At 27.8% G+C, this 22,908-nt stretch overlaps 3 protein-coding genes and 1 pseudogene across 5 annotated transcripts in view; all 4 read left to right on the plus strand.

Annotated features, from left to right (window-relative positions):
- Positions 1 to 2,136, plus strand: part of LOC132943231 (uncharacterized) — a 66,701-nt gene extending 64,565 nt beyond the window's left edge. Inside the window, exons 4-10 of one of the 3 annotated variants that reach the window (XR_009664333.1) lie at positions 83 to 309; positions 405 to 528; positions 740 to 986; positions 1,151 to 1,205; positions 1,277 to 1,452; positions 1,513 to 1,789; positions 1,895 to 2,136. Coding sequence is in view for 1 of the 3 variants with exons in the window: in XM_061012120.1 (XP_060868103.1) it covers positions 141 to 171; positions 232 to 309; positions 405 to 528; positions 1,151 to 1,205; positions 1,277 to 1,306 (318 nt within the window). In the remaining 2 variants the exon portion in view is untranslated. The other 2 variants (XR_009664332.1, XM_061012120.1) reach the window with 2 other exon arrangements.
- A 2,554-nt stretch (positions 2,137 to 4,690) lies between these two features.
- LOC132943962 (uncharacterized) lies at positions 4,691 to 5,861 on the plus strand (annotated as a pseudogene).
- Positions 5,862 to 8,984: 3,123 nt separating this feature from the next.
- LOC132942538 (uncharacterized) lies at positions 8,985 to 9,745 on the plus strand. The gene is made up of 3 exons (XM_061011049.1): positions 8,985 to 9,060; positions 9,138 to 9,513; positions 9,587 to 9,745. Exons 1-3 carry the CDS (start codon positions 9,010 to 9,012, stop codon positions 9,661 to 9,663), a joined length of 504 nt encoding a protein of 167 aa, XP_060867032.1. The 5' UTR covers positions 8,985 to 9,009; the 3' UTR covers positions 9,664 to 9,745.
- A 5,458-nt stretch (positions 9,746 to 15,203) lies between these two features.
- Positions 15,204 to 22,790, plus strand: LOC132943579 (uncharacterized). Its single transcript, XM_061012614.1, is given in 13 exon segments — positions 15,204 to 15,606; positions 15,654 to 15,902; positions 15,976 to 16,080; positions 17,522 to 17,659; positions 19,252 to 19,335; positions 19,530 to 19,610; positions 19,703 to 19,855; positions 20,187 to 20,291; positions 20,351 to 20,446; positions 20,566 to 20,840; positions 20,924 to 21,030; positions 21,032 to 21,075; positions 21,594 to 22,790. Coding segments are annotated over 13 exon segments (1,971 nt in total). The 3' UTR covers positions 21,725 to 22,790.
- Positions 22,791 to 22,908: the final 118 nt, after the last annotated feature.

Raw genomic sequence — 22,908 nt, forward strand, 5'->3', positions numbered from 1 at the left:
CTTGAATATTTATAATCTGGTGCCCTATGAATAATCATTCTTTAATGAACTAAATATTTTGAATAGTTTTTTCCTGTTTAAGATTTTGGAGATTTTAGTTTGAAGTTTGAATGTGTATTCCTACAATATAATTTATTTAAATGCCGATCTGCAGCGTCGTGAAGGTTACAAGTATGAAGCGTCATAGGTATAATTAGAAATTGAATAATGTTTTTTTATATTGCCCCATAGACCTAATTACATATAAATATTGTAAAAAGAGACATGCCTTATTTTTGAAGTTCGACCAATGTATTCTGATGGACGAGGGTATGTAAAAAAAAAACATTTATATATTATATATTTATCATATCATGTTAAAAATAAAAAAGATATATATTATAATCGTATGTTTGGTTTTATAGAGAGCTTTCCCGAGACACTCAGTGCCTATATGGCAGAAAAGTGTGACCAGGTGAAAGTGGCTGTGGACCCCGTTTTGCGGCGCCGGCGGAAATATAATCCAGCTTGCCTGACCGTTCGACAAAGGTACTGTAATATTTTTTGCACTAAAAACAAATAAAACCGTTAAAACCGTTTACGTGGAAATAAAATGTGAACATATTATTTCTACTTAATTGTAAATTGTAATTACCGAAATGTTATAATTGTCTGTAATGTATTTTTTTTTAATAGTTTTTTAAGTAGGTACCTATTATCTGTGGCTTCTAATAATTGTAATATATTCTATTTGTAATAGTCATTTCTGTAGATATTGACGTAGACATAAGATAGTGATGGCCAAGCAAAATGCCGCGATTTATGGCGTACTAAAGATTGAGTTCGTTGTTGGAGACTTTTTCAAACTGGCAAATCAGATACAGGGTAACTTTATAGTCACATCGCCACCATGGTGCGGTCCAGAATACAACAAAATGGATGTTATCGAAAATGTGTTTATTTAAAAACTGTTTAACTCGACGTTGCTGTATGTCTGGTCCAATAATGTAAGTTATAAGTCATTGTGTATTTAATACAATAAAAGCATAGTAAAAAAATAATTAATAGACTATATTAATATAGCACCTACTTAATTAATTTAATATACCTAACCGTACCTATACATACAACAATATTATAATAATGTATTATTTATGTTTGAATTCATTAGAACAATGCCGTATCAGACGTCGCTCCCAAACCGGTCGACATCCATCTGCATAGCTGTGAGTTGAAAACGTCTATATTTAAAAATTCTTATAGTATAATATTTATCTAATAAATTAATTTTCTTTAGCATTCCGCAAGAATTAGCGGTATAGTTTGAAAACTTACCAAAGTTATCTGGTGGATGTCGATACGTTGGTGAGCAGCCGTCACACATCGGTCTGATGTAGCTACGGAAAGTTATTATTGGATCGGTCATAATATTACGTTGAGAAGTTATCTGTTCATGAACTCATTTGCAGATTTGTAGGCCAATTCCGTTGCCATTTTTTAATCATTTCTTAATCATTCTTTGTTTTTATTAAGGTTGAGGTGTAACAGCATTTTAGGAGCTATTGTAATTCCCACTTTATCATACATATAGCCCGATGACCTACATTTTTGTGTATTCTGGTCTACCCTATGATGACCGCGAAGTAACGATCACGTCACCGTTTAACAGATTGCCCAGTTTAAAAGAGTATCCAACAATTTCATCGGATAGGTACGCCATAAATCGTGGCATAGCGCTGGGCCAGCATAATTTTGTCCGGATCAATATCTACAAAAATGACATCCCAATTATTAGAAGCTAATAATATAGGTACTTAATATTTATTATAATATAATATAATATTAAACTCATTATACCCAGTTATTAGTGTTATTACGATTAAGTAGAAATAATATTTTTCAAATAATATTACAGTGTCTTTGTCGAACAGTCAGCTGTACGAAATTTCCGCTGCGCCACAAAACGGGTCGACGCCGGTCGCTGAACATGGGAAGTCCTCAAGTCCACCCAGAATCGTATTGATGAATCAACAATACATCTTACATCTTAAATCTAACATCTTAAATCTTACATATATCATTGCAATCTTATAATTATTCACCTGAATGCATGTAATCCTGAATGTACAGTTAATTTATTGCTACCCATCTACAAAGTCAACACTGTATTAATAAAAGTATTTATTGATAAAATAAAATTGAATTCGACATTATTTGTAGGTACTTAATAATTATTTGGGTATAAAGGAAACATATTTTAATCATACATAATTAGATAAACTAAAAGCAAAAATAATAAGTAAATACGTAGTGTTAAAAATAGTTTTTAATTAATATAGGTAGGATAGGTACCTATTATGTAGGTAGGTACTTATCCAAAACTCGTGTATCAGGAATTAAATAAAAAGGGAGGTCAATAAAAAAAAAAAAAAATTGGAAGTGACTCTGCTGAACAGTAGGTTATTAGTGGGTCACTGTAATGGATGGTGTTAAATTTGATTTCAATGATATAATATCATTGTTTACGAAAAACAATTTTAAGTGGAGACCATTTGTCAGCCTAGGTCCTAGGATATTGTATACTATACTTATATTGATATTATTAAATATTATTAATATCGTAGCCGGTTAAGGTGAATTATTATTATTTATTTATTATCATATTTGTATATGATAATATATTTTAGACGTTTCAATTACGAATAATATTTTTTAAATAGGTATATATATTACAAGTTACGACGAATTAAGAACGATATTGCAGAATTATTTTTGCATCATCAATTTTAAAACGTTGATTTACCTAGATTAAAAAAAAAATTAATTTGTAATACTTAAGCTCGGTAAACTTTAAGCGTTGTACGGGTGCGTAAAACACCGAAAATCGTGAACTTCGTAAGGCTATACCATAAAAACCAATGCCCACACAGCATTTGTCAATGAAAATTATTCTATCAATATTAAACTTTGATTTTAATTTAAATATTTAAAATTAAAACTTTATCCAACATTTAATAGTTATTTAATTTTCGATGTTATAATTTAAATATTTAATAAGAATTAATCATCATTTGAGAACAAATATTTAAAAGTTAAAACAAATTTTAAATTGTAAAAATCTTAATATTTAACATTTATGTAACTTACTTGGATTAATAATTATCATAGATTGAATATCAAGCATTCACTCAATAATTTATATTAAACGCTAATTCAAATTTTATGTTGTTTGAAAATCAAATATTTTATAACAAATATATTTATATATTATATTGAAAATAATATAATATATATAATTCAGGCGCGGATATCCTGCTGAACAATATAGTTACTGGCAGGGAGGATTTAATTTTTTTTAAGAAGGCGACATAAAATAAGGAATATATAATATTATGTATCCCCAGCACTCTTGAAGGAATTACGTCAAAAACTATAAAGTCACATGGATTTCTAACTATTATTTTTTCCTCCTATGTTGGGGGAGAGATGACGTGGGAGATTGATCACTTATAAATAAATAATATATATATTTTGCAGGACAAACTACATGAATTAGTTTTATTAACGCGAGTCGCGAAGTATAGGTTATATAAAATTAATAATGCAGACATATTATGCTGCAGCATAATATTTTATATTGCAGCGTGTAGTCACATTATAATTGGCAGATAGGCCATATATTTGACCCACCAGTACATACCAGTAAATATATATATATGAAAAAAATAAGCCTATTAAAAAAAGAGCCTTATCGAGCAAATAGCGGAGGGGGGGGGCACCAGAAAATACGCCGGCTTCTTGTATCAGCCCATTATATGCGAGTGCATAATATTTCACTAGGGGACAAAAAAAATATTTTCTCAAAATGAATAATCATAATTTAGTAGTATATGCTAGAAGTATTATTATATATTTACATACTCGTTCCTATAATAATTAATTTAAAAAAAATAAATCTCAATAGTGCTAGTATAAAATTTCAAAAAATAATAAATAAAAACTTATTATAATATTAAGTAAGGCGTCCTAATTGTAATAGCCGCTATATTATAGGTATAGGTATAATATAATAATTATTATTATTTTACAATTATAAATATATGTGCTGCCTGACACGAGAAAAAAAATAGGTAAGGAATTTCAAGATGATTATGATGATACCTAGCTATTTATATATAATGTACAATGTACATGTCAATTAAATGTTATTAATTTTTGAGGTGGTATTATAGGCAGCGTACATTCATGAATCATTATTCACGCTAACGCGCTTTGTTGCGTAACCGCACTATAATCATAGAAATATATTGATAAATTATAACTATTGAAACGTTTACCCATGATGGCATGATCTGAAGTCTGGACTTAGGAAACGAGTCCGTAAACCAACATGATATTAGATCCTTGTTTACCAGTATTCGAAAAACGTTTTCTCTTTCGTTTGCGTGGTATGACGGGTATATAAGACGTGGTATGTTACGCGGGGTCGGCTCGTTTACTATTATTATGGCACTATATTAGCAGTACCTTGGCGATTCCAAGCAAATATAGAGAGCGCTCTTCTCTCATCACAATTGATAATGAAATGTAGGTATTACTCGTAATAGTCAGTACTCAGTAGTCACCGTCCGGTACTCAACACTCTCCAAGTGGTTATAATATAATATTAAAATTATTCTGTAATTTAGTGTTCAGTTTTTAATTATTTAATATGTCAGTAATTGAAATTATTGATATTATGGACTATGTAGGTGATGGTAAATGCCCGTTTGTTGAGGGCTCATAGATATTGAAATGTAACCACATAATAGAGTTTGGTATAAAAGAACAAGCAAAAAATAAACTTGTTATTATGGCTTTGTGATTACAAACCTCCAACATTAATGGTCATCCTCATGAAGTTTTAGTCACAAAAACTATTCATGAAGGTAATGTGAAGGTGTCAGGTTCCTGCTCATGTAAAGCAGGCATGGGGAAGTGTAAGCATGTTGTTGGCGTTATGCTTAAGTTACAGAAGTAGGTAAAATGTATTCTTTTTTTTCAAAATTATTTAAAATTTGATATACCTAATAGTAAGTACGTACCTTATAATACTTACAGAACTTCAATTGACAGTTTGGAGGAATTGAGTTGTACTGAATTACGCCAACAGTGGGGGAAGGTTAAAAATATTGGAACTGAGATTGTATCATACAATCCCAGTAAAAAAATGTTGTCATGTCCAAAAGTATACTTCTCCATATTCAGAAACTCTGCCAGATGTATTACCAAATAATATTGAGAAAATTGTATATGAAACTTTAACTGAAGGTAATATGTTGTTTCCGTCTTACAAACGTACAACATAGTAAATTTGTGTTTAGCTGAATCCATTTTGGTTGCTACTTTAAATTTTAAAGTGAATAATTGACCTATTAATCTCTTAATTATAAAATCTTAGTGGTTAAACTCAATGTGTTGAATTAGGTCCCAATATATCTGATAAGTTTAAGATTAATTTGGATGCACCTCAAGGGGGACATTTATCATCCTAATGCTGGGTTGCATAAACAATTTATAATTTTAATGGACCAATCGTGGACCACTAAATCTTGTTTAATAGCTCACTATTGATTCATCAAATGTTTTGTGCAACCCGACATTACTGTTTTTATTTTTTTTAAATTAATTAAATTCTCTTTTTAGTCACAGTAAATGTTTGTATCTGCAGTATTTGTTTGTATTTGTATTTAAAATTATATTCAGTAATTCATTATTATTTTTTGCTATATGCTTTGTTTTAAATTTAATAACTTAGTTTACACTAATTCTTCATTTATTTAAAACTAGGTAGTTATTGGTCCTTTATTATTGAGAAGAAAAATGTTTGATATTTGTTTTATCTATGATCTTATTGGTAATAAAATAGGTTGTTCTGAATTATTATGGTGATTCTTTAAGTATGTTCACCCCTATTTTTTTTTTATATTTAAATTAAGCTTCTAATCAAATTCTGATTTTTGGAATTTTTTAGTATACTTATTATCTACCTAAAGACAATCTTAAACTTATCAGATATATTGGGACCTATTATAATACATTAAGTTCCATCACTAAGGGAAGATCAAAGCTGGGCAGTAACTAGTTAAAAAGTTAAAAGATAATTTTTAACTTACCTAACTTAGCTTAGTTATTTTTTATTTTAGGATAACTTAACTTTAATTAGTTAAAAAAATTGGTTAACTTGCCCAGCTTTAGGGAAGATTCAAACCATGTAATTGTATGGTTTATTGCTCTATTTTGTACTAGTATTTAAGTATTGTCAATTATTTTATTACCTACTGTATTCACTACTGTAATATTTGCCTTTGGTACGTTAAATAAATTATAAATGATTTAATAATTTACTCTAAGGGTTGTTCTTACATTTTCCGGTAAGTGTCAGTTAAGACTAACCGGTAGACTTCTATCAGTTAACACATAAGAAATTCTACCGGTTAGCGTTATCAGAAAATAACTGGACATTGGAAGAACGGCCCTTAGATATATTTTAATTCATGATACTAAATTTAAAAACCTTATCTTTTATTGTAGACTTTCCTGATTCTGCAATTGCTATACATATGAAAGGTCGTCATGAGCCTCGTGTAATGAAAACCAATAGTTGTGATATTGATTTTGTGAAAAAGCTACTGTTTACTTGTCAGGGAATTATAAATGAAGCTAATATTGTAGACCAATCCAAAGAAAATTGCTCAAAATATGCTATTGAATTTTACAATTCGGTTGTTAATGTTGGAAAAGATAAATCACTAAAAATAGTTGTTGATACTTTATCACAAAATAGTAATTTGTGGTTAAAGGTTCGTCAATTTAGGATAACTGGTACATCTGCTTATGCATTGTATACATTTTACGGTGGGAAAAAATGTGTTATTGCTGAAGCATGGCTTAATAAACTTGAAAGTATTGTATTTCCCACCTTTTCTGGAAATTTGGCAACTAAATTTGGGAAAAATTATGAGGACAAAGCTAAGAAAGCATTTGAAAGACTTACGAAATTTCAAATCAAAACCTTTGGTTTTATTATTAATCATCGCTGTCCGTGGCTTGGGTTTAGCCCTGATGGTTTTTATCAATGTGGTGAGAACTTTGTTTTAATAGAAGTTAAATGTCCAGTTGCGGGAAAATCAAAATCAGGAATAGACTTAATAAAAACGTTAAAATACATCTTATTTGATGAAGTTACAGGAAAAATAAAGCTAAAAAAAAACCACCAGTACTACGCCCAAATTCAGTTAGGCTTGTTATTATGTAATTTATCTATGGGTATCCTAATTGTATATTAACAAATAAACGATTCAATTTTACAAATTGAAGTCGAGTTTGACCACGAGTATTGCACAAATATGTATCAAACATTAATTTGCGTTTATTTTAATCATTATTTGCCTTTTTTAGTTAGACATCAAGATCGGTTGATTAAAATATGAAGTAGGTACTGTTTTTTCTATTTAATACTAATTTTGAACTTTTACCAAATAATTTGTGTTACCATAGACAGTATGTTAATTATAATTAAATATATTTGTAAGAAAATACATTTATTTATGCAGATTAAATTATTTTCAACATCAAATATAATATTTATACAAACAATACAAATTTACATAAATCAATGTTTTATTTATATATTGATACTATTTGTAACAGGAGTTAATTGAAGTATGGAATAGAAAAATTCCACGGGCAGATAGGTATTTAACATCAAAAGACCGCGTATGTGAGTTGCATTTTCTGGCCGATTGCATAACGAAAGAAAAAGTTTTAAAGGGGCCTAATGGGAAGGACATACAATATAAATTGTGTAAGCCTACATTAGTAGCTGGAGCAGTTCCTACCATTTTCCCAAATTTACCGGAATATTTGAGTGATAAAACCATGAAAAGAAAGCCACCTAAACTGAGGATTGCTTCAACAAAAAAAACTAAAGTACAGATAACTGAGGTACATAATTATATTTGAAAATATGTAGATATAGTGTCACCCTGTGTGTCGCAGCAATCTATAATTTTTTTCCTTAATATTTTTTAAATTTGATTTCTTCATATTAATTATTAGTTATTACGTTCCTAATGAAACATCTATTTTTTAAGTGCTTTAACTATCATTGAAAAATATAAAAAATATGGTCCAATCAGACCACAATAATATGAAAACATCAAACTTCAATAATATTGTTTAGAAAAAAATGTGTTGTAATTTGCAAGTAATAATTGGTTTGGTTAAATTCAGGAAACACTAAATGAAAATGAAAAAAATAATTTAATGCCAGAGTTCTTTAATAGTTTACCACATCCAGGTTCAATGAATGATAATTATCCAAAATGTGCCACTGAAGAGATATATAATGTTCATTTGGATGCAAATAATGTTAAGCTTCCAGGAAGTATGTGGGGTTTGCATACAAATGGAACAGAAACTCTATTTACCCATATCACTGGCCTGAAAAATGATAAATGTGTTAGGTTTTCATCGTCTATACCACAGGTATTTATAATAATAATAATAATAATAATAATCATATTTTAATATTTAAATTTACTTTTAAATAATAAAACGATAATTAGTTATGGAAATATAATTTATGATTCTATTAAACTTTTAAGTACATAAAAAGTATTAGATATTGTGACATGTATTTTTAAAATAATAATTAATATAACTATTTAATACATAAAAATATAACTATAAATAAATTAACTAATTAACAAATAAAACTATATGAAAACAACAATAATAAATATTTATAATATTAAGGTTTTCATAAGAGAAAAAGCATTGCCTACCGGAAAATTAGTAACATGTCGTGACGACGTGGAAACATTATTGAAAAATATTGATAATATTAAAATTTGTCCTGGATATGGTGGAACCTGGTCTAAAAGCTGTGAAATAACTTTGGAAGGAAAAATTATGAAATGTATATGTTGTCGTCAACTTCAGTACAATGATAAAATAAAACAAAGAAAAGGTGTATGCTTCAAAATAATGAATCCTATATACAAAAGAAGCCAACAAAAAAGGCGTCTTTATAATAAGGTATTAAACTAATCACAATATATTATTTAAAAACATGTTTTTACCCCTCATATATATTTTAAATTATGTACATATAGATAAAAAGTTTGAAAAATGAGATAGATAATTTAATGAACAAGTACAAAACATTGAAAATTGAAAAGATTGAAGAAATTGTAAAAGATCTTTCAGCTAAACAAAAAGAAGCTGTTAGAACTATTTTTAAAGCTTCATCTGTAAAATCTCAAAAAGGAATGAGATATTCTAATGACTGGGTATATGAATGTATACTAATGAAGATTAAAGGACCAGCTTTATATAAAAAGATTAGACGTGACAACATTTTACCATTACCATCCCTGTCAACTTTACAGAGGTATATTCAGCAATTGCAGCCTTCATATGGATTTCAAGAGAGTGTTTTTAAAATGATAGAAGAAAAAGCTAAATTTATCCCTAATTTTGAAAAACACGGTATACATATTTTCTAAAATGATGAAATGTATTGTTTAAATAGTTATTTAATTAAAATGATTACTTTGGTTAGGATGTTTGATATTGGATGAAATGGCTTTAACTCCAGCGGTATCATTTAATAAATCCACATTAGAAGTTGATGGTTGAAGATGAAATGGGAGATCATGCGTTGGTAATTATGTATCAACCTTTTAGAGATTCGTGGATTCAAGCAATAGGAGCATTTTTAACCAAAGGCGCCGCAAAATGTGATATTCTACAAAAATTAATACTAGAAAGTATCTTATTGTTGGAAAAGTCAGGACTCCAAGTTCATAATATTGTTACTGACGGCGGGTCTTGGAATAGAGCAATGTGGAAGCTTTTTGATATTAATGAGAATAAAGTAAGTTGTCAACATCCTGTTGATTCAACTAGAAAATTGTGGTTCACGTCAGATTTTCCTCATTTGATGAAAACAATGTGGAAAAGAATTTTGAAGTGCAAGACTCTCATGGTACCAATGACATTTACAATCTAAAATTAATTAATATGTTTATACAATAGTTATAATTGATTACCAAATAAGGTGCTTACTATATATTTTTTAATTTAGACTCCATATGGTAAAGTTGAATTTGATCATTGGAAATCATTGGTCAAATATGACGAACATAAACACATTAAATTGTGTTTTAAATTAAAAAAAGACCATTTGTATCCTCAAAATTATCAAACAATGAATGTCAAAATGGCTTTCACAGTAAGTTATTCATTCTATAATATGCAAAAAAATAAGATAATTTTACAAACATTATAAATAAAAAGTATTATAAAGCATAGACTTAAAATAGAGTAAAATTTAGTTTTACATTTTTTAATTTGACTCAATTGCATGTTTCAGTTTTTTAGTGGTACTGTAGCAGATTGTATGGAAGAATTAATGAACAGAGGTCATCCAGATTTTATACATTGTAGTCCAACCATAAAATTTATAAGAAAAATTAATACGATGGCGGACATTATGAATTCAAAAACTGAAATGCACGGACTTGGAAGTAATTCACCTGCAAACAACAATGTAAATAAAGACAAAAAAAAAACTATTATAATCTATGTATTACAATAATTAATAAGATATTTGTTATAATTTTACTTGATTAGGTTTTAGAGGAATTCATAGATTTTTTGAAAACTTGGCAAACATGTACAGACAAACAGAACCAATTCACAATCCAAACACAAACTGGGCTTTTGGTATCACTAAAAGGTGCATTAGAACTTTCAGAATATTTATGTAACAAAGTAGGTTACTCATATTTAATGACAAGGCGAATAAATCAGGATAATATTGAAGTAAGTTCTTACTATGAAGTAATATATTAACTCATTTTTAAGAAATTACTTAAGTTACCTACTTCTTATTTATATAAATTTTTCTTACTTACTTTTTAAGCACCTATTTGGAAATTTAAGACAAGGTTGTGGAGCTAATCAACATCCGGATCCTTTACAATTCAAACAAATTTATCGTTTGCTCTCTTGCTATTCTCTTATAAAACCACCCAAAGGCAGTAACATAAGTGGTGGTGAAATGTTAAATTCTTTGATTAAAATGACGTCAATAGGATCAAAAAATGATCAATTAACTAGAGTTAACCTAGAACAACAAATTGATGATTTATTAGATGAAGGACATTTTGATGCATTATTAGACCATACTTACACGGAACAAGACTTTTTAATAAACGATAGTATTGACATGTCAGCCCTAACATATTTCATTGGTTACATTGCAAGACAGGCTAAAAATTTTTCAACTGCCAAACATTGTGAAAACTGCTATTTATCATTGATTAATGATGTAGATATCAATGTGCAAAACTTGGATCCCGAGGATAATCTAATAAAATCAAGAAGCAAGGGATTTTTATTAATCCCTTCAAATAATTTGAAAGAAATTATATTTAAGTTAGAAGTAATAATAACAAAAATTATTGAAGAAAAATGTATGAAACAACATATATTAATAGAAGGTATGTTTGTAATGTTGCATTTAAATTAAAAAACTTCACACACATTTTATACTCTTTATTTTTTAAACATATTTTGTAGTTATGGAAGAAATAAATAAACAAAACATTTTGACAAAGGTTGGTTGCCCAATACATAGCCAAATACTAACAAAATATATTATTACATATTATGTCAAAACAAGGATGATATTTGCTTGTAAAAGGTAAAATGAGCAAGTTGCTGAAAAAAAGAAAACACAAAAAAAACTTAAAAAAATTTCAAAATTAGTTTGAGTTACCTAGATATAATAAAATGTGAAAAAAATTATAATTTATATTATTAGAATTTTGTATGTGCACTAGAAAATAATAATACTCAACTCTACCAGACTACTTTTAAAATTAGGGCTAGAATTATATACATGAACATTAAAGTAGAAAAATTTGATAAGTATCTATTAGGAATAGTGACGTACCGACTCGTATCGAAGTCTGAGTCCGATATGGGTCCAGTATGTATTGCTTGTATCTTGCACATGTAACTTCTTGAATGCTCTTGAAAGTTGAACTCATTCTTTCTTCCTTGAAAATCTTTAATTTAAAGATTTCAATTAGGTTGCAAATATCCCAAGAAGTGACTAAATTATACATCATAATATTTTATAATTGATGTCTACTTGATAAAAAATATTTAAAACAAAAATACAAATGTAAATTAAAATTATTAGAAGCTAACTCCAAAAAAAATAACATTTGAATTCATAGTTTTAAGGCATTTTGCATTTAACAGTATGAAAAATTAGGCCTTCATAGGACAGGAAGCGCGCTCTGGTGTCTATAGGAACTGTGGTAAAAATTTCAATCAAGAGTTTATACGGATAGGGGTTCAGAGTGACGACACCTTATCAATACACCTTGGTCGCAGCATAGCGTGGAGTGTGGACAGCACTCGGTGACGGCAGCGGCGCGCGACGCGACGGCGGCGCACCAGTGACGTCACACGTAAAACAAAGCTAATGAATTTACGCGGAAGCTAACGTCAGATAAAAATTCTGAGACCACCGAACATTTTTATTTTTCATGCATTATTTGATTTTGTTAAAATAAAAATAATGATTTTTATTCCTTTCATGGTCCTTTAATGATTTTTTTCTTTTGTTGGAGTTAAAAGCACTTTGTCCAGTGACCGAACAGGTAAATTTTTTGAAGGTACTACACCAATCTTCAGCCTTCCTATTTTTGCTGGTGAACTAGCTATACATACATGGTATATACTTTTCATAAAAATATGCATTTTTGATTGATATATTATTTATTATTAATCTTTATTCTTTACTTTTTGGGCTTGGAATAAAATCACTGTCATCAAAATGTGTAGAACAGACAAAAGCATATTTTGGCACTTATTTTCCAATTTTTAGAGCAGTCTTCCATTTTAATTTTAAATCTTTTTGTTTAGGGAAGGAATGGAATGTTATAGTTGACGTAGACCTGGTAAATGGTAGTTAAAATAATTACTAAATATGAATATAATATATTTTTAAGTAGGTAATATCTGCAATAAAACTAAGTAATACTTATTCTATTACCTAGCACTAAGCACTAGCTTTCGAATAAAATATTCCAAATTAAATACACATATGCTGGGTTGCATAAACAATTTATTAAATTTAATTGTTCACTAAAAATTTAATGGACCAATCAATGGTCACTAAATCTTATTTAAGGGACCATTAGCTCACTATTGATTCATAAAATGTTTTGTGCAATCCAGCATTAGTATCAAGTTTGAAAGACAAGAATATGTGTAACATTATTAAGAAATAATCTATTATTATTCAACATTGACTATAATTTTTAAAGCAACAATGTCAGAGCGTGGATTCAAACTATATAAGGATTTTTACCTTTGCTTAATGTATGTATGATGTAAATATAATAAATATTATGCTAAAATTTGGGAGACTTACATTTGTTTATTTTTGCATTGTGGAGTACAACAATATCGTTTACAATATTTCTTTGCACATTCGTTTATTGAAACATAATTGTGATCAGCCATATCTTAAATGTTCTCACTGGCAATTGGCAGCAGGTAGAGTTAAATACTTAAATGGAAAATAGGAAAAATTCGCAAATAAACAGTATTCAACACTAAACAAGTAATAATAAACATTGACTTCTATAATAGTATAATACTATATTATACATTATACACACGTCTTGACACGCTGTATGCAGTACCTACATTTCAGAGGTTCTTATCTTTGCCACCAGAGGGTAGCTACTTCGTTTGGAATGCCAATTATTATCAGTGATTAGTATAATATATAAGGTCTAAGGGGGAAAATATACAGTTGTTAACATTTAAAACTATGTTATTTTTGGACGAGCGACGCCGGACGAGCATTGTCGACTGTTTCACATTTCAATACAGCCGATTGCGCCATTGCTGTGTGTACTGTGTAGTGTGGGGATGGTACATAACGGCGACCGTGAATTGTGTTTATCATTTTGTTCCTGCCTCTTGGACTCTTGGTTACCATTTTTTGACTTTTGGTCTTCGCATGTTATAATTTATACGTATATATAATATTGTTCTGTACTTGTGTTTTGTCCGTACGCGTTATTTGCACGGAGCACAACTCAATTTAAAACGGTGTTGGTCGTTGGTGTACTTCGAAGTAAGTATATAATATTGTTTCATGCTATTTTGTGGGATTGAGTACCATGCGCTATAATACCTACTGGTTGATATTTCAGTTTTCTCCATCTATCCGGACTTTTTCGCATCGTATTGGTTTTGTTCATCGACTATCGTATATTACATACGTATATATTCTTCTGCACTTGTATTTTGTCCGTACGCGCTATTTGCACAGAGCACAACTCAATTTAAAACGGTGTTGGTGTACTTCGAAGTAAGTATAATTTTTTTATAATAATTTTGTGGGATTGAGTACCACGCTACAATAACCTATTGGTTGATATTTCAGTTATTTCCATCTTACACATAAGCATATAGGTATATGTGCATATTATATTTATATATTATATTCTCATATATATGGATAGTAAAGATTGTCTTCATTGTTCAACTCCAGCCTGCAGCTAACTATTTAAACAATTGCATACAAGTTAGGTATAGGTACACAAATATTTAAAATATATTCGTTAGAACTTTGTCCCACCACACCTCGCATAAAGGTATGAGTACTTTGAACATTATATATACATTTCTGTTGCATACATCCAAATTACAAAATATATAATTATATTCTGCAGGTATAAATGAATATGGATATTCAATAAGTTATAAAATCATACTCAATACCAATATTATATATTTTATTATCCCTTCAGTATTGTCATTTTAACAATCAGTTTTATTATGTATAATTTATTAAAATTCCCATTGTATTTAATAGGTGTATTATAACTTATTAATAGTTGGTAAAGCTTAGCTCATTATAGTTCTTATTTTTATATTGTATTCAATATGTCTTATTCTAATGTAAGCAAATCTACCAAACGCAGAAGGTTTTTAGAGGATGTCGAAACCATTAATTTTTTAGTAGAAAATCAACAATCTCAAGTTTCACCACAACCATCGAGTATAACATCCCGACATCTAATTTAACTATAGATGTTCAAAATTATGTATCATCAATTAATATTGATAGTAATTTTTCCATGTGTGATACAACTTTTATTGAACCTAAATATCCACTTCCAAGTAATGACTTTTCAAATAATAACCACAATATATTTATTAATGTGACAAGTTCTTATTCTGAAGATCATCAAAGGTCAACTAATAATTTAAATAAAATTGCAGATGATAGTAATGGTTCCATTTTACCATTATTATCTAAATGGGCTGTAGATCACAATATAACATTGACAGCTCTCTCTTCATTATTAAAGGTTTTGAGGGTTCATGACTATTTCAAGTATTTTCTGGTAGATGCTAGGACTGTTTTAAAAACAAATAATAATTCTCAACGTAATACTCACACAATTGTAACAGTTCAGCCTGGATTTTATTATCACTTTGGAATTGCTAATGGGTTGAAATTTGACTATAATTTGATGGGTACCTATTTTAAATGAAAAATTAAAACTACTAATTGGTATACATAGATGGCTTGCCACTTACTAAAAGTTCATCTAGTATGTTCTGGCCTATACTTGGATATGCTCGGTATTCTGGTAAACCTCGTGTATTTTTAATTGGTTTATATTGGGGAAGAGAAAAACCGCATATGTCTGATTTTGGGAAAAAATTTGTTACTGTGGATACATTTTGCTGTGATGTCCCAGCTAAAAGTTTTATATTGTATACAAAAGCTCATAATGGATACTATTCATGTTTAAGATGTACTGTAGAAGGTTAACAATACCATGAGTTTTTTAGGTTCAAATTTTCCAAAAAGAACACATATGGACTTTTTAAACCGAATAGATGATGAACATCATATTGGTGAAACAGTTTCCATTTTAACTGAAATTCCTCAAATAAACATGATCGATAACTTTAGTATGGATTACATGCATTTAGTTTGCTTAGGTATAGTTAAAAAATTAATTTCACTATGGCTAGGTATATTTAAAAAAGCTCCTGTACAAGTTCGTTTACAATCCCGAGATGTAAATATAATTTCTAATTGTCTGTTGTATGTTAAATCAAGTATTCCTTGTGATTTCTCCAGAAAACCGAGACGGTTAAACGAAGTGGCCCGTTGGAAGGCCACTGAATTTAGATTATTTTTGTTGTCCACGGGTCCGGTGGTATTGAAAGGTGTTGTGTCAAATGATTGCTTTTTACATTTTATATGTTTACATGTAGCTTTTAGAATTATTTAGTCTTCAAACAGTTCTAAAAAACTTGTAGATTTCAGTGAAAAAATACTATTACATTTTGTTGAGAAATTTGAAGAATTATATGGTGCCCAGTTTGTATCACACAATGTCCATGGATTAATACATATAGTGGATGATTACAGAAAATTTGGTTCTTTAGATAAATGTTCATGCTTTCCGTTTGAGGATTATATGAAGTTTTTAAAAAAAATGATTAGGAAACACGAAAAACCCCTAGAACAGGTTATTAATCGTTATCAGGAGTTTGTGACATTTAGTGAATCTAAGTTAAGTTCTAATTTAAGTAATGAAGTTATCTATAAAAAATTACATAACAGTGGACCTCTTCTTGAACATTTAACTGCCCCTCAATATCAAATTATCATAAAACATAATGTTAAAATCAACACTAAATCTATCAGTGATAATTACATAGGATTTGAAGAGGATAAAAAATTATTAATTTTTAAAGTTTTTAATATATGTCACAATTCGGTTAATGGTAGATATGTATTCTTAGTAAGACAGTTTAAGCATGTTCAATATTATTTTCTGAAACCTATCAACAGCTTAAAAAAGGGTATAACTTATGTCAATGACTTATCTGAAGAATTCACCACTGTAGATATAGATCTCACAAACATTTTAAATGTGTTATTTTATGTGATAGTAATAATAAAAATATTGCATTTCCTATTCTTCACTCTAATGATACTTAAAATGTTACATTTATTATTTTTAGTTTAATAGTATTTAATTATAACTTATATTATTAATATGTAATTACTAATGTAACTATTTATATATTATGTATTATTTAATTATTTCAAACACCTTTGTAATATGAAATTATATTTTTGTTTATTGATAGAGAAATAAATATTAATTAATATTATTCAGTAGTACATTTCTTTGAAGATAATTCTGTTGAGGCAGTACCAAGCTATTGGGTAAAAAAAAATGGTACATGTGCATGGCCTCAAAACCAATTGTCTGCAGCAAAATTAATCAAACGAAAAACTATGCCAAATTAAATTGATTTTAATTATGTTAAAGCAAGGATTTTAAAAAACAATATTGGTAAACTAAATACTTAACATTGAAAATTTTGATCAAATAGTTCTCTTTCAATTTGAAGTGTATTTTAGAATCTCTGATATCGGCAAAAGCGTATGCAGACAAGGCGACTATCTTTAGTGATTTATCTGGTGAAGATGATAAATCAAAAAGAAAACTACTTGCAAAGAAAAATACTCAGTCCTATTATGATTGTCCTGAATATCCAGGTAAATATAATACTTTTTAATTTTATAAGTATATACTATATTACTTTAATAAAATAATTAAAAATATAATAATAATAATAATTTATTTACGGAAATAAATTCCAATTACAAAAATATTGTAGTGACAGTTTGTGTTAAGTGCACATAATATGGGTTACAACTTAAAAGTAATGTGAATACAAATAACATAAAACAAAACAAAATAGAGAAAAGAACAAAGGAAAAAAGAAAAAAAAAAGTATATGTATACAAATCTTAAATATTAAATAACGATTTAAACTTAAAGATATTATATAAAAGCAGCATAGTATGAATAAATAATTATATTGAGAGTATAGTGGTTATAAATGTAGGTAAAAAAAATAAAAAGGGGGAAAATATGATATAGGAAGCAGAGAAATAGAAGAGGATAAGAGATGATTAGATCAAATATTAGACAAATTAAATAAGGTAGTGTTAAATAAATCTAAGTCTTTAGTTGAATTAGCTGCTGACATAAGTATATTTGCAGGGGTATATAGCATATAGTTTGAAGAGAAAGAGGAAAGATAAAAAGTGGAATTATTTCTGGAATTAGATTGGTTTACTCTAAAATTTAAACGTTCGATTATTTCGGGACAATCTATAATATTATGTAATAATTTATATAAAAATTTACAGTTTAAGATAATAAATCTTTTATTTAGGGGCATTATTTTAAAGAGATTACAAACGGTTTCATATCCAGAATGAGGAGTTCTTATATAATGATATTTATATGATAGGTATCTTAAAAAGTTATTCTGTACAGTAGATAGACTATGGTTTTGGATAATATTATTAGTACGCCAAATTATAGAAGCATAGTCAAAGTTAGAACGAACTAGCGTAAAGTACAAGATTTTTAGGGCTGATTCATCTTAAAAATCTTTACACATACGTTTTACTAAGCCAAGTTTCTTGTAGGATTTGTTTCTTATATAATTAACATGAAAATTGAATGAAAGTTTTGTATCGAAAAAAACACCTAAGTCTTTAATTACATAATTACGTGTTAAGATTGAATTATTTAATGTGTAATCAAAAAGTAAAGTATTCTTTTTTAAAGAAAATGAGACTATAGCACATTTATCAATATTCAAAGACATATCATTTTCAATACACCATTGATAAAGGCTGTTTAAGTCACATTGTAGTTCTAATGCATCATTAGTGCATTTAATATTCTTATATATTTTTGTGTCATCCGCAAGTAAAAGACAACTTGAATGTTTTAAAATTTTATTAATATCGTTTATGAATATCGAGAATAGTAAGGGTGATAAGTGATCACCCTGAGGAACGCCGGATAAAATATTAATTCGATCTGAAATATAATTTTCATATTTTACTGCTTGAGTGCGATTGGTTAAGAAGGAATGAATCCATGAAAGAAGTGGGTCATAAAATCCATAAGCATTAAGTTTTGTTATTAGAAGAGAATGATTAACTCTATCGAAGGCTTTTTCAAAGTCCGTATAAATAACGTCAAATTGAGATTTGTTATTGAAAGATTCCAGAATTAATTGCTTAAATATACTAAGATTAGTTATTGTTGAACGCCCTGGATATAGAATCTGAAGATGAAGCTTTTAATGAAACCTTATATTTGAAAAGATCAGCAGCAGCAAGTTTGTCACCGTCGCCAATAAAAAAGGGTATAATTTATAATAATAAGTTATTACCATAATTGATAATAGTAATGGTCTTATTTTTATAATCATGAATATCTATATTATAATATAACCTACATATTAATACGTTTTATTTTCTTACAAATACAAATTTTATTGATCTTATCTATTAAATTATTAATTTATGTCAAATTCAATAAAATTAATTACAAATTTAGATTCTGAAGATGAAGTTTATAATAAAACCTTATTATCTTTGAAAAGACCAGCTGGCTGGTCACCATCTCCAAAAAAAAAGGGTAATTTAATTATTTATTTAAATTGTGTATAATTTGAAATAACAAATTTGTATTATAACTATAATAGTTTGATTTTTCTTATTGATTTGTAGTAGAGAAAGTTCAGCTTAATTCGTCCATTTCCATCAATTCAATTAAACGACCAACAACTAATATTGGTGCCTCTACTCAAAGGTCAACAATAGTAAAAAAAAAATTGTCTTATAATGAATCTTCTGTTGAAAGTGATGGCAAAGGAATAATGAGTAAGTGATAAAACATTGTCAAATTTTGTATTTATTTACACGAAAGTTTAGGTCAAAAAAGTTATCATTTTAAATACTTAATTTCAAAAGATAACTTTTTTTATTTGATGCATATATCTATCATATTATAACTTAAAAGTATTGATTAAAATATTTTATGCATAGAATTTTATCATATTTTTGTTTTAATGATCTCTTAAGCTCAGCATTTTATCTGTGTATTCTAAGCAAATATTGACAATTTATAGATTCAATTTTCCTAATTTGTTCCTTAAGCTATAAAATCAAAAGTGTGTACGTGATAAAAATCTTATTTTAATTTTTTTAATAGGTTATAAAATCAGTGGGGATGAAGATAATAATGAAAATAACTATATAACTGGTGGTAACAACAACGACAATCCTAATTCACTAAGATTGGCTGAAATCAAATATAGTAAATATAATTTTACTATCAAAATTAAAACTTGTTTACACACTATACATTGTTTTTAGGAAATAACAAAAGTCCACAAATAATAATTGCAACACCTCCAGCATCTAGATCATTAGTAACTTCAGAAGGTCTCATTACACCAACTGCAGAACTTGGTTAGTTTACTTTTATGTGATTATGCTGTTAATATTCACCTAATTTGTACTTTCATTTAGCTCGTTATTTATATCTTTTTCATTAATAATAACATATTTTTCATATTTATTATGAATAGGTAAAGATTTTCAAAAAGAAGTCCTTCATGATCTGTCTTTTGTAAGACATGAATTAAGACGAATAGTAAACAACCAAAGAGATTTTACCCAAAGATTTGATGTAATGGAAAGTATTTTGGAAAAAATGCAATCATCATCTGACTTTTCTGGCACCATGAATAAGTCATCTACACCAATACTAGACGTGACAGGTGGTTATTCATTACCAATTGATAACTTACAAGGCCTTGAAATATTTGAAGAACGAAAAGATGGTACACTCCGCATTAATTTAGTAAGGAATTGTATTTATAATATTCTATCCAAAATAGAAATAAATTAAGAATTATTCAATTGTTATGCTTTTCTATTACATAGGTAAGTCAATTATCCTATTTAGGCGGTAAACATGTCAAGTCAGTGGTTAAAAGGATCATGGGTAAATTATTTAAAGACAAATTACCTAAAGAGTTTTCATACACTGGAAAAAAAGAAATTTTCAACCTTGACAACTTGTTCAGTTATATTTGGTAATATTTTTATACATTTAAAATATTATCATTTTATAATTATAATGATAACCTATATGTTATCAGAGAGAAAAAATTAATCTAACACTACATTAACTACGACTATAGGGCATAGGCTCTAAAACGACTACAATTTTATTTTATTCAAGTTTTTAATTTAATTTTGCATAACATATATTTATAGTAGATATAACTATATACTGGGGCCCAGTAATACTGGCGACTAATTTGAAGTCATAACTCATAGTTACAAAGCATAATTAACTCCAAATTGCTGGCGATCAAACTATTTTTATTTCAAACTCTTCTATGAGAAAATAATATCTTCATCCTTTATAAAGTTATGCTGTGCAGTTATTTATACCAAGGCTCATCCTCTTGACCACTTATCATATGAATTATATGTATTAAATCGATTAACTTTGAAAAGAGTTTTTGTATTTATGTTTTCAATAAATAAATATGCTATAATCATAATACATTTTTAAAAACTAATATTCAGTATTATGGTTGTTCAGATGCTGTCAAAACTCAATCCAAATTTAAACAAGTATCTCAAAGTGAAATGGAAGAAATTATAAAATACATTCTTGCTCAAGCACCATTCAACCTCAAGAGGCAAAGTGAAAAAAAGCTTACATTAGTTTAAAAAAGATTGTTATAATGAATTTAATTTTTAATGTATTTTTAAAAACAAAACCTTTTCATAAATTGTTTTTAAACATCAAAGTAGATGTAGAAGATTTAATACTTCTGATTTTTTTAAATAAAAAACTAATAAAAACAACTGTAATATTGTATATTAATATTAATAACTACAGTATACAAAACAAATAATTCAGTAATTAAAATTAAAAAATACTCACAATATTTGTATAGTCTAAATTTATAATTTCATTATAATATAATATAACAATACACTTTAAATTAAATTAGTTGTTATGAAGACAGACAGTCTTAAAACAAACTCTTTTCTGGACGTTTTCAAAACGTATTATGCATAAAAAAATTGCACAGTTGTCGTAGCAGTCAGTTTCTATATCAACTCGTGTGACATCAAATAGGAATTATTCTTGTTTTTTTAAATAGTTTTTTCGAAAAATATATGTAACATGTATAGCTCATACAATTATGAATTTATAGTTAATGGAAATGCGGATGTTTATACTTCATAGATATTTTTTTAGTTAATAATCGTGTAAATAATTTGATTAAACAATCAGCCAGCTACCTACTTATCACTAGTATCAATTTTATTATATTACGTGTAAAATCACCGACACAAGGTGCAGACTGCATTTAAAAAATTAAAAACATAAAATAATGTTGTAGTACAAGCTGGAAACTGTAGTTTATTCTAATTTTTAATCCAATTAATGTAACCGAGAATGTAACTATTAAATTCATCATTGAATGATTATTCAGAGATCAGTTTGGGATAAATGTAAATTAAATTAAAAATAATTAAAAAATAAAGAACACATCATTGTAAAATTAATACAGTAATCGATCCGCTCAGAATCTAAAATTATAGACTTGGAGTTTTAGAAATATATATGGCTTTATGTTAACTTTAAAATACAGTACCTATAATCACATTTTTATTTAATAATTCATAAAATACAATATACTCTTATAAAAATATTCTTGTGCTTCTGATATCTATTCACCACCTTAATCAATAATTAAATTGATAAACGAAAATAATATTTGAAATAATACCTATATCATATTATTATAATTCAAATTCAAAATTATAAACTAATTTGGTTTATTGTCATATCAAATTTCAATGAACAAATAAATTGTTCCTTAACACGGAACTCTTTGATA

The sequence above is a fragment of the Metopolophium dirhodum genome, chromosome 4 (genome assembly GCF_019925205.1).
Source record: "Metopolophium dirhodum isolate CAU chromosome 4, ASM1992520v1, whole genome shotgun sequence".
NCBI lineage: Eukaryota > Metazoa > Arthropoda > Insecta > Hemiptera > Aphididae > Metopolophium > Metopolophium dirhodum.